Source organism: Scyliorhinus canicula, chromosome 3 (genome assembly GCF_902713615.1).
Source record: "Scyliorhinus canicula chromosome 3, sScyCan1.1, whole genome shotgun sequence".
Taxonomy (NCBI): Eukaryota; Metazoa; Chordata; class Chondrichthyes; order Carcharhiniformes; family Scyliorhinidae; genus Scyliorhinus; species Scyliorhinus canicula.
In genome coordinates this window covers 86,918,686-86,930,748 of record NC_052148.1, presented here as the reverse complement: position 1 = coordinate 86,930,748, position 12,063 = coordinate 86,918,686, and the positions used below count along the sequence as shown (strand labels likewise).

Sequence of the window (12,063 nt, the reverse complement as noted above, 5' to 3'; positions counted from 1 at the left end):
ATGATCTGATGGAATGGCAGAGCAAGCTCGAAGGGCTGACTTGCCTACTTCTGCACCTAATTCCTACGTGCTGGATTCTCCCACCCTGCCCGCCGCAAGATCGGACCATGGTAACGTCCTGACCTAGGGCGGGATTCTCTGGTCATCAGGCAGGCACGGCCAGAGAATCCCACCCTATGTTCCTATGTGGCCCTTTCTGCACTGATCGAAAAATGAACCACCCATCCTAACCCAATTTCCAGGGTCCTTAGCCCTGCAGATTACGGCACTTGAGGTGCAAATCCAGAGTTGAGGGTTTCTGCCCTTTCAGGCAGTGAGCTCCAGGCCCCCAAACCCCTGGGTGATTTTTTTTTTCCCTCATCTCCCCTCTAATCTTTCTACCAATTACTGTAAATTTATGGCCCCTAATCACTGACCTCTGGGCTAAAGTAAATAAACCATTTCCATCCATTCTGTCCAGGCCCCTAATAATTTTGTACATCTCAATTAGATCTCCCCTCATCCTCCTCTGCTCCAAGGAGAACAACCCCAGCTAATCCAATCTTTCCTCAGCTGCAATTTCCCAGGCCTAGCAACACCCTCGTAAAACTTCTCCACACCCTCTCTAATATTACATCATCTCTGTAATGAGGTGACCAGAACTGCACACAGTACTCCAGTTGTGTCCTAACTCATGTTTTATATTGTTCCAGCATAACCTCTCTGTTCTGATATTCTGCCTTTGCTAATAAATGAAAACATTTCATATGCCTTCGACACCACCTTATCAACCTGTCCTGTTCCCTTCAGGGATCTGTGGGGATGCACTCCAAGGTCCCTCACTTCCTCCACATCTTAGTATCCTCCTATTTACTAATCCTTTGCCTTGTTTGACCTCCCCAAATGCATCACCTCACACTTCTCTGGGTTGAATTCTATTTGCCACTTTTCTGCCCATCATTCATACCCTCCAAAAGTATGCTCACTGCCAATGAAATCAATGACGGGTACTTGCAGACTAAGGGGTCACCCCTAGCTGAAAATGTCACTTGATGTCCGTCTTTGCCACCTCTGTTTCACTGCAGGGGCAGGAACAAAGATATATCTGCATCATGCACCTACAAGGCAAAGACAGTGGTTAGCTCAAGAAGCCAGTCAGCAAAAACACTGAAAGCTGCAAACCTGTTTACAAAGTAAATATACCCCTATAACACCACAAACGTGTGTATAAGAAAATAATTCGGTAGATACATAGAGAGAAACCAAACTGGAACTTAGAATCATGAATTATGAGCTAATAATACCAAAAATAATCAAAGGAATGTAACAATTTTTCAATCTTCCACGAATATGCAAATTGTACAATGGGAGTGTTATTCAAGGAGAGAGAGGATGATTAAAGTAACTATAGCCAATCCAGTTTAACATCAGAAATAGCCAAACACAAGAGCAATTTTAATGTTTGTCCACAGTGTAAAACGGGCAATATTGGATTGGTGCCCTGTTATATATCCCTCCTGATTTTAGTTTTCATTGAAGTCATGGAAATGAAAATTGGGAGAGCTGTATAACAGGTGACTGAATCGATATTGTCCATTGATGCCATATCCGAGAATAAAAATACTCACTTGAAGTCACTTTAGAAATGCATAGGTTAAGTAAGAATAGCTTAAATGGATTTGTTGAAGTTGTGTTTGGCAACATTTTTTGACAAGTAGACAAGCAAAGAGAGTGGTATAGAGGGATTTTTAGGAAGTTTTCCATACTGATGCAGGAAGGAATCTTGGTTGCCCCTCCATTCACTACCTCTAGCTGCATGTCCAAAAAATTTAAACTGTCATCCATTTTGGATTGTGCAAATGTCTCTCAATCATTCTTCCCAGCTGTCACTGCAGACTAAAATAACTTCACTTTGCTATTCAAGCTCAGGCTCAGTTTAAAGAGCCTGTTTCTGTGCTGTTAGTTCTATTTGGCCCGGTTAGTTTATCTCCGTATTTATTTACCACAGAAGCTTTTACCAGAGAACGACCCCGCTATCAAACGGGCTCTGTCTTTTTTTTGGACTCGTCAAGGAACGCCCCACCGAGGCCACATTTACCTTCATCTCTTGCATTGACGAGTTCAGCTTGTCAGTGCAGAAGAGGTCAGGGAGCCATTTTTAAATGCCGCCCCGATCTCACGACCCCCTACTGTGGCATGCAGCCCCCCTCCAACTTACTTGCTAGTGGGTTCTTGAGCCCCACCTCCACCCCACCTAATAAGGGCAGGGCACCCCGGGGCCTGATCCTTGGCATGACAACCTTGCACCAGGCTGGCAGTGCCACCTAGGCACCCAGGAACATAGAATAGAACATAGATTTTACAGTGCAGAAGGAGGCCATTTGGCACATCGAGTCTGCACCGACCCTTGGAAAGACCACTCCACCTAAGCCCTATCCCTGTAACCCAGTAACCCCTCCTAAATGTTTTGGACACTAAAGGCAATTTAGCATGGCATCCACCTAACCTGCACATCTTTGTACTGTGGGAGGAAACAGTTCGAGTACATTGGATGGGTCGTTCTTTGTACAATGTGTGCAGGAGGGTTTTCTGACACAATATGTTGACAGGCCAACAAGAGGTGAGGCCACTTTGGATTTGGTTTTGGGTAATGAACCAGGCCAGGTGTTAGATCTGGAGGTAGGTGAACACTTTGGAGACAGTGACCACAATTCGGTGACCTTTACATTAGTGATGGAAAGGGATAAGAATACCCCGCAGGGCAAGAGTTATAGCTGGAGGAAGGGCAATTATGATGCCATTAGACATGACTTAGGATGTGTAGGTTGGAGAAGTAGGCTGCAAGGGTTGGGCACAATGGATATGTGGAGCTTGTTCAAGGAACAGCTATTGCGTGTTCTTGATCAGTACGTATCAGTCAGACAGGGAGGAAAGGGTAGAGCGAGGGAACCGTGGTTTACCAAAGAAGTGGAATCTCTTGTTAAGAGGAAAAAGGAGGCATATGTGAAGATGAGGCGTGAAGTCTCAGTTGGGGCGTTTGATAGTTACAGGGAAGCGAGGAAGGATCTAAAGAGAGAGCTAAGATGAGCAAGGAGGGGACATGAGAAGTCTTTGGCAGGTAGGATCAAGGAAAACCCAAAAGCTTTCTATAGGTATGTCAGGAATAAAAGAATGACTAGGGTAAGAGTAGGGCCAGTCAAGGACAGTGATGGGAAGTTGTGTGTGGAGGCTGAGGAGATAAGCGAGATACTAAATGAATACTTTTCGTCAGTATTCACTCAGGAAAAAGATAATATTGTGGAGGAGAATGCTGAGACCCAGGCTATTAGAATAGATGGCATTGAGGTGCGTAGGGAAGAAGTGTTGGCAATTCTGGACAAGGTGAAAATAGATAAGTCCCCGGGGCCTGATGGGATTTATCCTAGGATTCTCTGGGAAGCCAGGGAAGAGATTGCTGAGCCTTTGGCTTTGATTTTTAGGTCATCATTGGCTACAGGAATAGTGCCAGAGGACTGGAGGATAGCAAATGTGGTCCCTTTGTTCAAGAAGGGGAGTAGAGATAACCCCGGTAACTATAGGCCGGTGAGCCTAACATCTGTGGTGGGTAAAGTCTTGGAGAGGATTATAAGAGATACGATTTATAATCATCTAGATAGGAATAATATGATTAGGGATAGTCAGCATGGTTTTGTGAAGGGTAGTTCATGCCTCACAAACCTTATCGAGTTCTTTGAGAAGGTGACTGAACAGGTGGACGAGGGTAAAGCAGTTGATGTGGTGTATATGGATTTCAGTAAAGTGTTTGATAAGGTTCCCCACGGTCGGCTATTGCAGAAAATACGGAGGCTGGGGATTGAGGGTGATTTAGAGATGTGGATCAGAAATTGGCTAGTTGAAAGAAGACAGAGAGTGGTGGTTGATGGGAAATGTTCAGTTACGAGTGGTGTACCACAAGGATCTGTTCTGGGGCCGTTGCTGTTTGTCATTTTTATAAATGACCTAGAGGAGGGCGCAGAAGGATGGGTAAGTAAATTTGAAGACGACACTAAAGTCGGTGGAGTTGTAGACAGTGCGGAAGGATGTTGCAGGTTACAGAGGGACATAGATAAGCTGCAGAGCTGGGCTGAGAGGTGGCAAATGGAGTTTAATGTGGAGAAGTGTGAGGTGATTCACTTTGGAAAGAATAACAGGAATAAGGAATATTTGGCTAATGGTAAAATTCTTGGTAGTGTGGATGAGCAGAGGGATCTCGGTGTCCATGTATAGCTCCCTGAAAGTTGCCACCCAGGTTGATAGGGTTGTGAAGAAGGCCTATGGTGTGATGGCCTTTATTGGTAGAGGGATTGAGTTCCGGAGCCATGAGGTCATGTTGCAGTTGTACAAAACTCTAGTACGGCCGCATTTGGAGTATTGCGTACAGTTCTGGTCGCCTCATTATAGGAAGGACGTGGAAGCTTTGGAACGGGTGCAGAGGAGATTTACCAGGATGTTGCCTGGTATGGAGGGAAAATCTTATGAGGAAAGGCTGATGGACTTGAGGTTGTTTTCGTTAGAGAGAAGAAGGTTAAGAGGTGACCTAATAGAGGCATACAAAATGATCAGAGGGTTAGATAGGGTGGACAGCGAGAGCCTTCTCCTGCGGATGGAGGTGGCTAGCACGAGGGGACATAGCCTTAAATTGAGGGGTAATAGATATAGGACAGAGGTCAGAGGTGGGTTTTTTACGCAAAGAGTGGTGAGGCCGTGGAATGCCCTATCTGCAACAGTAGTGAACTCACCAACATTGAGGGCATTTAAAAGTTTATTGGATAAGCATATGGATGATAAGGGCATAGTGTAGGTTAGATGGCCTTAGTTTTGTCCATGTCGGTGCAACATTGAGGGCCGAAGGGCCTGTACTGCGCTGTATCGTTCTATGTTCTTTGTTCTAAACTGGAGCACCCGCCAGAAACCCACGCAGACACGGGGAGAACGTGCAGACTCCATACAGTGTCCCAAGCTGGGAATCAAACCTGGGACCCTGGAGCTGTGAAGCCACAGTGCTAACCACTGCCCTACCATGCTAAGTGGCACTGCCAAGGTGCCCAGGTGGATGGGGCACTTCCAGGTTGGCAGTACCAAGGTGCCCGTGTGCCAGGGTACAACAAATCCCAGGGCCCGACCACTCGGGGATGCCTCTGATGACCTGGGAGATCCCCCTAGGTGTTGTTACCTGTGTGGACCAGTGCTAAACGGTGCCATGGCGAGGTCTCCCATGTGCGGGCTTTAGTTTCCGGGCCATGGGAGAATCCGATGCATACATATTTAAACTGCTCATTTAAATATGTAAATCTGGATCCCGCCCAGTGAGGTCTCACGGTATCGTGTAAGATTTAATGGCCTCATACACGTCACCAAGTCAGGCACAACAAGGCCGTTCGATCGTGCCCTCCATTTTTTGACTTTCTCACCTTGACTAGAATCATTAGTTTCACCGACAAAATGTTATGCATCTCCATCTTGTGAATCAAAAACGATTGTCCACAGCTTTATTGCCTCGAGGCTTGATTTCTCCAACATTTTCCTAGTCGGCTTCCACAAACTGCAGTTTGTACCTGCATCCACCCGAGGCCCATAGCTACATTATCTTTCCCTTAACCAAACTCCAGTAGGTACGTGTGTCCAAGCAAATTAACTTTAATTTTCTCCTCACTTTCAAAACCCTCTACGGCCATGCCACACACCAAACAGTTCAGTTACTCTTGCCATCTCTCCAGCTGCATACAGCCTCCACTATATGATATCTGCCCATTCCTTGTGTCCCTTCTATCTCCATTCCACTATTTGAAGACGCTCCTTTGGGTAATTTTTCCTACACTATGTAATTCTCTTCCCTGGGGCACATCCAATTTGTCACTTGTCATTATGCCTTCAAAAGTCCAATGGAATGATGTACAGCCCAATCAAAGTATAACTTCTCACCCACCACATCCCACACATACAAACAGATATGAAGCTCCTTCTTTGATCATCTTTTCCACCTCACATTTGTGGAGAGAATTTTTACTTCCCTGATCCATAGCGAGCAGGTCAGCCAGAAAGTTGAGATGAACCCACAATTTGGGATTCTCCCATTGGCTGTATAGCTTTAACCCCACTGTGTGCCCATGATGGTCCTGATTAGTTCCATGCCAAGGAGACAGCCCAATTAACATCTGGGCCTTCAAGTGGATGGAGAGCCAGTCATTTAATGTCACAGCAACAGTTAAGTCTGCACAGGAAATAGTTGGGAGGAGTCAGACGCGTATAGGAAGGGTGAGCAGGGGGCTTGACTGGTGGTGGGAGTGGTTGACAGGAAGGTAATTGATCAGGGGAAAGGGATCAAAGGGGGTGGTGAAGAGGTATGTTTAATCGGAAGAGAAGGATCAATTGGATGGATAAGGAGTGGAGGGGATTATCGGATATGCTGTCAATCCTGGTGGAGGTTCCCAATTCACATCGAATACTTCAAGACATCCAGCCATATTGGTGGAAGTGCAGCTGTCGCATCTGTTACCCCACCCCAGCAGCTATCCTTTTTAAAACATTTTTTTTTAAAGAGTATTCAATCATTTTTTCCAATTAAGGGGCAATTTCGCCTGGCCAATGCACATCTTTTGGAATGTGGGGGTGAGACCCACGCAGACACGGAGAGAATGTGCAAACTCCAGACGGACAGTGACCCATGGCCGGGATCGAATCCGGGTCCTTGAAACCGTGAGACAGCAGTGCGAGCCACTGCTCCACCTTACCCGCCCCCAACATCTACCCTGATGTCCGGTTTGTTTCTCTTTTATGTGGCGTTCTCTTGCTGCTATTTTCATTCTCACCGGGATGCCTAGCTTGGGCAAAGGGGAAGGGAAATCTCCGCAGCACATGATACAACATAGTGAGGCTTGTCCTGCCAACTGCAGAAAAAGTGTTTAATTATTTTTCCTTCAATTTATATTTGTTTGTTGATGTTCATTGCTTCCCACCGAGCAACTTAAGCACTTATGTAAAAAAAACAAGGACCAGACTGATGATGCTCAGCATGAACAAGAAGGTAATGACAACATATATATCCGATAGATTCCCACCATTAACATTTTACCATAGTGATGTGTGATCAATCTAGATCAAATTTGTGACTGAATACCTCATGCTGAAGAGAGCTAACTTTTGAAGTGGATGCATTTTCTATAACATTGTTGAAATCAAAAAGGTTCAGCGCAGCTTCTCTGACCTGAAGGGATGTTCTGATCCTGGAATTTCTGATACTGCCTCACAAATCCGAGGATCCTGGATAAGGATTTACCATTGGACAATGGTTTGTGATTTACCATTGGACAATATAAGTGGTCATCTTATCCATTGTTCAATTAGTGAATGCGTGCTGAATGAGTTCATTGCCCACAGAGTGAGTACCATGGGGGGTATTTCCAGTCCCTTCTGCTGAAGGGACCCTCTGGCCCTGCTGAAGTCAACGGGGATTTGAATGGTCCGCCGCATTCTCACACTGAGAAAAAACACTGGGAAATCCCGGCCACTGATTTTTTTTTACAAGTTCATTTGTTTTGTTCGCCTCATGATAGTAACTGAATTTCGACTCTGAAGAATACATTTGAAAAGAAAAATGGGTCACACAATGGCATTAAAGCGAGGGACTTTGGTTTTTTTACCATAGCACTGACAGAAGTCCAGTCATTTCAAAGGATTATCTTAAAAACCCAGGACAACATGTGAAAAAAACCCATCTGCAAGAATCAACCATTTCATGGCTGTAGTATGGGTGGGATTTCCATCCTCCCTCCGCACGGTGTGTTTTGCTGCAGCGGAGGCAGCTCACTATTGGCCGGCAGTGGGATCGTCCGAGGTTCTGCCGCTGTCAAAAGTGTTCCCCATTGTTCACAACTTCCGCCGTCAGGGAACCTATGGCTGGGGTCGCTGTCGGTGCAACCGGAAGATCCCACTGGCAGGAATGGCCGGAAAATTCCACCCTATCTTTGTGCTAATTAATTAATTTAAAATAAATGACATCGAGGGCATGTCAGTATTTGTTTAATGAATTGTCTACCTGTTAAATGTAGGCCTCTGCCAGGTTTCTGCCCTGTGAAGCAGCCACAACAATCTCCAGTTGAGTGGGGTGAGTTGATATTTCATTCATCCATCTCAATCACCTTTGGTGGGTTGCTGACTCTCCTAGAAATACCCTCAGATACATTAGCAATGTAGTCCATGGTACATAGTGAAAGCAGTTTGAATAGCAGTCAATTATGGACAGACTTGGAACCAACCATCCAGGAAACTAAGAAGAAAACTTAAAATCTCAACCTCTTCATCTCGATCAGTATCTGACCAGACCAATGTCCCAGTAAACAGCTCCGATATTCCAGCGGGGAACGGATGACGCCCAAGAAGGGTGTAACTCGAATAGCCCAGCTTGCTGTCATTCTGATATCCTGCAAGGTGCAGGATTCAGCTTGAATATCCCAATGGCGTCTCTGTCCTGAATTGAAAAGGTGGATTCCCTCGATGCTGCCACTACTGGTCGGGGTTTCAGGCAGGTCATGAAGAGGACAAAATGGAATTGCCAGAATTTTTGCCTGCACGTTGTCCATTAGAGATGATACTAGACTCAAATTCCAGGATCACTTACAACATGCCAAATCAGAATGAAAATCACAAGAGAATGAACAAATTCTAAGCAATGTTCCTCATGTTTATGTTGAATTTTGCTCCCACTTTTGAATCAATTGCCGAGCCCCAAAATGACTGGAATGTGCGTATCACAAGGGTTTCTGGAGTATTGTAATGGTTGCCACTCCTGGCTTATGAGATGCCAAGTTAACTAAGTTTATCAACTGAAGTATCTGTTTTTACCATGACATGCAAATTAGGAGCAGAAACAAGCCATTCAACCCATCGACCCCGCTTCACTATTCAATAAGATCGTGGATGTTGATTGTGGCCTGAGCTGCACATTCTTCCCACCCCCAATAACTTTTGACTCCCTTGTTAGTCAAGAATCTACCTACCTCCTGATGAGACCATCAATTCACGTGACACGTGGTTAGAAGTGAACAGTGGTTTTAATCGTCTTACAACAGAGCCTGCCTATGACAAGGTGAACTCCAGATGAACTGGCAGGCAGGCTCTCAGCATCAACCTTTATACTTCCGCTTAGGGGGAGAGCCATGGGTGGAGCCAAGGGTGGAGCCCAGTACAAACTCCCGCACACTCCCAGTGCATCTCCCCCTAGTGGCAGAGCAGTGCAACTGCTCGTGTGCCGAGCTTACCGAGACATAGTACAACATGTGTAATACAGTGTGAATTACGCTACTGTGATTCACCACACCTCCGCTTTAAAAAAATTCACTGATCCTGCCACCACCACTCTGTGAGGAAGGTAGTTCCAAAAACCCTCAACCCTCGGAGAGAAATAAATTCTTCTCATCTCCGACTTAGTTTTGTGGCGCAGTGTGTGGTGTCCCTGCCTCTGAACCAGAATCTCTGTGTTTGAGTCCCACCCCAGGACTTAATGATCAAGGAAGGTGTGTTCACAACACAGCCAAATAGGGCGAGTGTCAACCTGCAATTCCTTTGAACATGCCAATGCTTGGCTCTAAGAGTGGGAGGGATTCCTGGTCAGCCACGCTTGATGTGGAATAATACCCCTCAAGCTATATGCGTCTGGTCACAGACTAATGACCTGCTCCAGGAATAACTAGCTATGGAAACAGATAAAAGTCTGCACCATGAGGTGTGTGAAGTGAACTGGAATCTCTGTCTTCAATGAAAGACCCCTTATTTTTAAACTGTGTCCCCGATTTCTAGCCTCTTCCACATGGGGAAACATCCCATGGTAAGTCCTCTCAGGATCTTATGTGTTTCAATAAGATCACCTTGCATTCTTCTAAACTCCAATGGATACAGGTGCAACCTGTCCAACCTTTCCTTATAAGATAACCCCATCTTCCTCTCCGTGCCCCCTCCCCATCTCAGGATTTAGTCAAGTGAATCTTCTCTGAGCTGCTTTGAACACATTTATATCCTTTCTCAAATATAGAGACCAAAACTGTACACAGTACTCTAGATGTGGTCTCAGCAACACTGTGTATGACTGTAGCAAAATATCCCTACTTTTATATTCTTTTCCCCTTGCGATAAACAACAACATACAATTTGCTTTCCTAATCACTTGCTATCCCTGCATACTAACGTGTACCAAGACACTGAGATTCCTCTGTACCTCACAATTCTACAATCTCTCTCAATTTAAATAATAAAGTGTTTTTCTATTCTTCCTGCCAAAGTGTGCAAGTTCACATTTTCCCACATTATACTCTCATCTGTCAAATACTTAAATATCCATGTCCCTCTACAGATCTCTTTTGGCCTCTTCACAACTTACTTTCTGACCTATATTTGTGTCATCAACAAATTTATCCAAGTCATTGATGTAAAAGGTTGAGGCCCCAGCATTGATCCCTGTGGGAGTCCACTCATCACAACTTTCCAGTCAGAAAAAGACCCATTTATCATTACTCCCTGCTTCCTGTTGGCTAACTAATCCTCTATCCATGCTAACCGGTTACCCCCCTACACCACAAGCTCTTATTTTTCTCAGTAACCTCTGATGCGGCATCTTGTCAAATGCCTTCTGGAAATCTAAAGACTGCACATCCACAGGTTCCCCTTTTCCCATATTGCTTGTTACTTCCTCAAATAATTCCAATACATTAATCAAACACAATTTGCTTTTCACAAAATCATGTAGACTCTGCTTAATTGCATTGAGATTTTCTAAGTACCCTGCTATTACTTCCTTCATAATAGGTTCCAGCAATTTCCCTACAATAGTTGTTCAGCTAACTGATTTGTAGTTCATGCTTTCAGTCTCCTTCCTTTCTTGAATAGAGGAGTCACATTCTCTATTTTCCGATCTGATAGGATCTTTCCAGAATCTTAGAATTAGATTTATTGTCATGTGTATCAAGGCACAGTGAAAAGTATTGTTCTGCATACAGTCCAGGCAAATCTTTCCATACATGAAAAACATAGGTCATTGAGGACAACGTAGACATGAAAAACATAGGAATCTAAGGAATTTTGGGAAATTAAAACAAATGCATCTACAATCTCAGCAACCACTTCTTTAAAGACTAAAGACCCTAAGGGTGAAGCCCATGAAGACCTGGGGCGGAATTCTCCGACCCCCCGCAGGGTCGGGGAATCGCCCGGGGCCTTCGTAAATCCCGCCCCCGCCGTGGCCGGAATTCTCCGCCACCCGGGAATCGGCGGGGGTGGGAATCGCCCCGCGCCGGTCGGCGGGTCCCCCACGGCGATTCTACGGCCCGCGATGGGCCGAAGTCCCGCCGCTGTCAGGCCTCTCCCGCCGACGTGGTTTAAACCACCTCTGTGCTGGCGGGAGAAGGCGGCGTGAGCGGGCCCCGGGGTCCTGGGGGGGACGGACGGGGCAATCGGAGACCCCGGGGGTGCCCCCACGGTGGCGTGGCCCACGATCGGGGCCCACCGATCAGCGGGCGGGCCTGTGCCGTGGGGGCACACTTTTTCTTCCGCCGCCGCCACGGCCTCCACCATGGCGGAGGCGGAAGAGATCCCTTCCACCGCGCATGCGCCGGTGGTGACGTCAGCAGCCACTGACGCTCCGGCGCATGCGCGGACTCACGCCAACCAGCGAAGGCCTTTCGGCCAGCCCCGACGCCGGACGGCGTGGCGCCAAAGGCTGTTGGTGCCAGTCGACAGAGCGGGACCCACTCCGGCACGGGCCTATCCCCTAAAAGTGCGGAGAATTCCGCACCTTTGGGGAGGCCCGACGCCGGAGTGGTTGTCGCCACTCCGCAATGCCGGGACCCCCCCGCCCCGCCGGGTAGGGGAGAATCCCGCCCCTGGAGACTTGTCAGCTTTTAGTTCTAATCATTTTCTGAGTACTCATTTTCTGAGTACTGATGATTATTCTAATTGCTATAAATTCCTCTCTCCCTTTCACCTCCTGATTCTGGGATGTTGTTTGTATCCTCTGCATTGAAGTCAGATGCAAGATATCTGTTCAATTCATCCACC

General features: G+C 46.3%; 1 protein-coding gene across 7 annotated transcripts in view; it reads left to right on the top strand.

The window, feature by feature from the left end:
• Positions 1–12,063, top strand: part of LOC119962778 (potassium/sodium hyperpolarization-activated cyclic nucleotide-gated channel 1-like) — a 411,953-nt gene that overhangs the window by 386,242 nt on the left and 13,648 nt on the right. For 2 of the 7 annotated variants that reach the window (XM_038790855.1, XM_038790854.1), the window contains exon 10: positions 6,988–7,042. The exons of the other annotated variants lie outside the window; for them this stretch is intronic. In XM_038790855.1, coding sequence (XP_038646783.1) covers positions 6,988–7,042 — 55 coding nt within the window. The remainder of the gene's footprint in view (positions 1–6,987; positions 7,043–12,063) is intronic. 7 annotated transcript variants of the gene reach the window in all.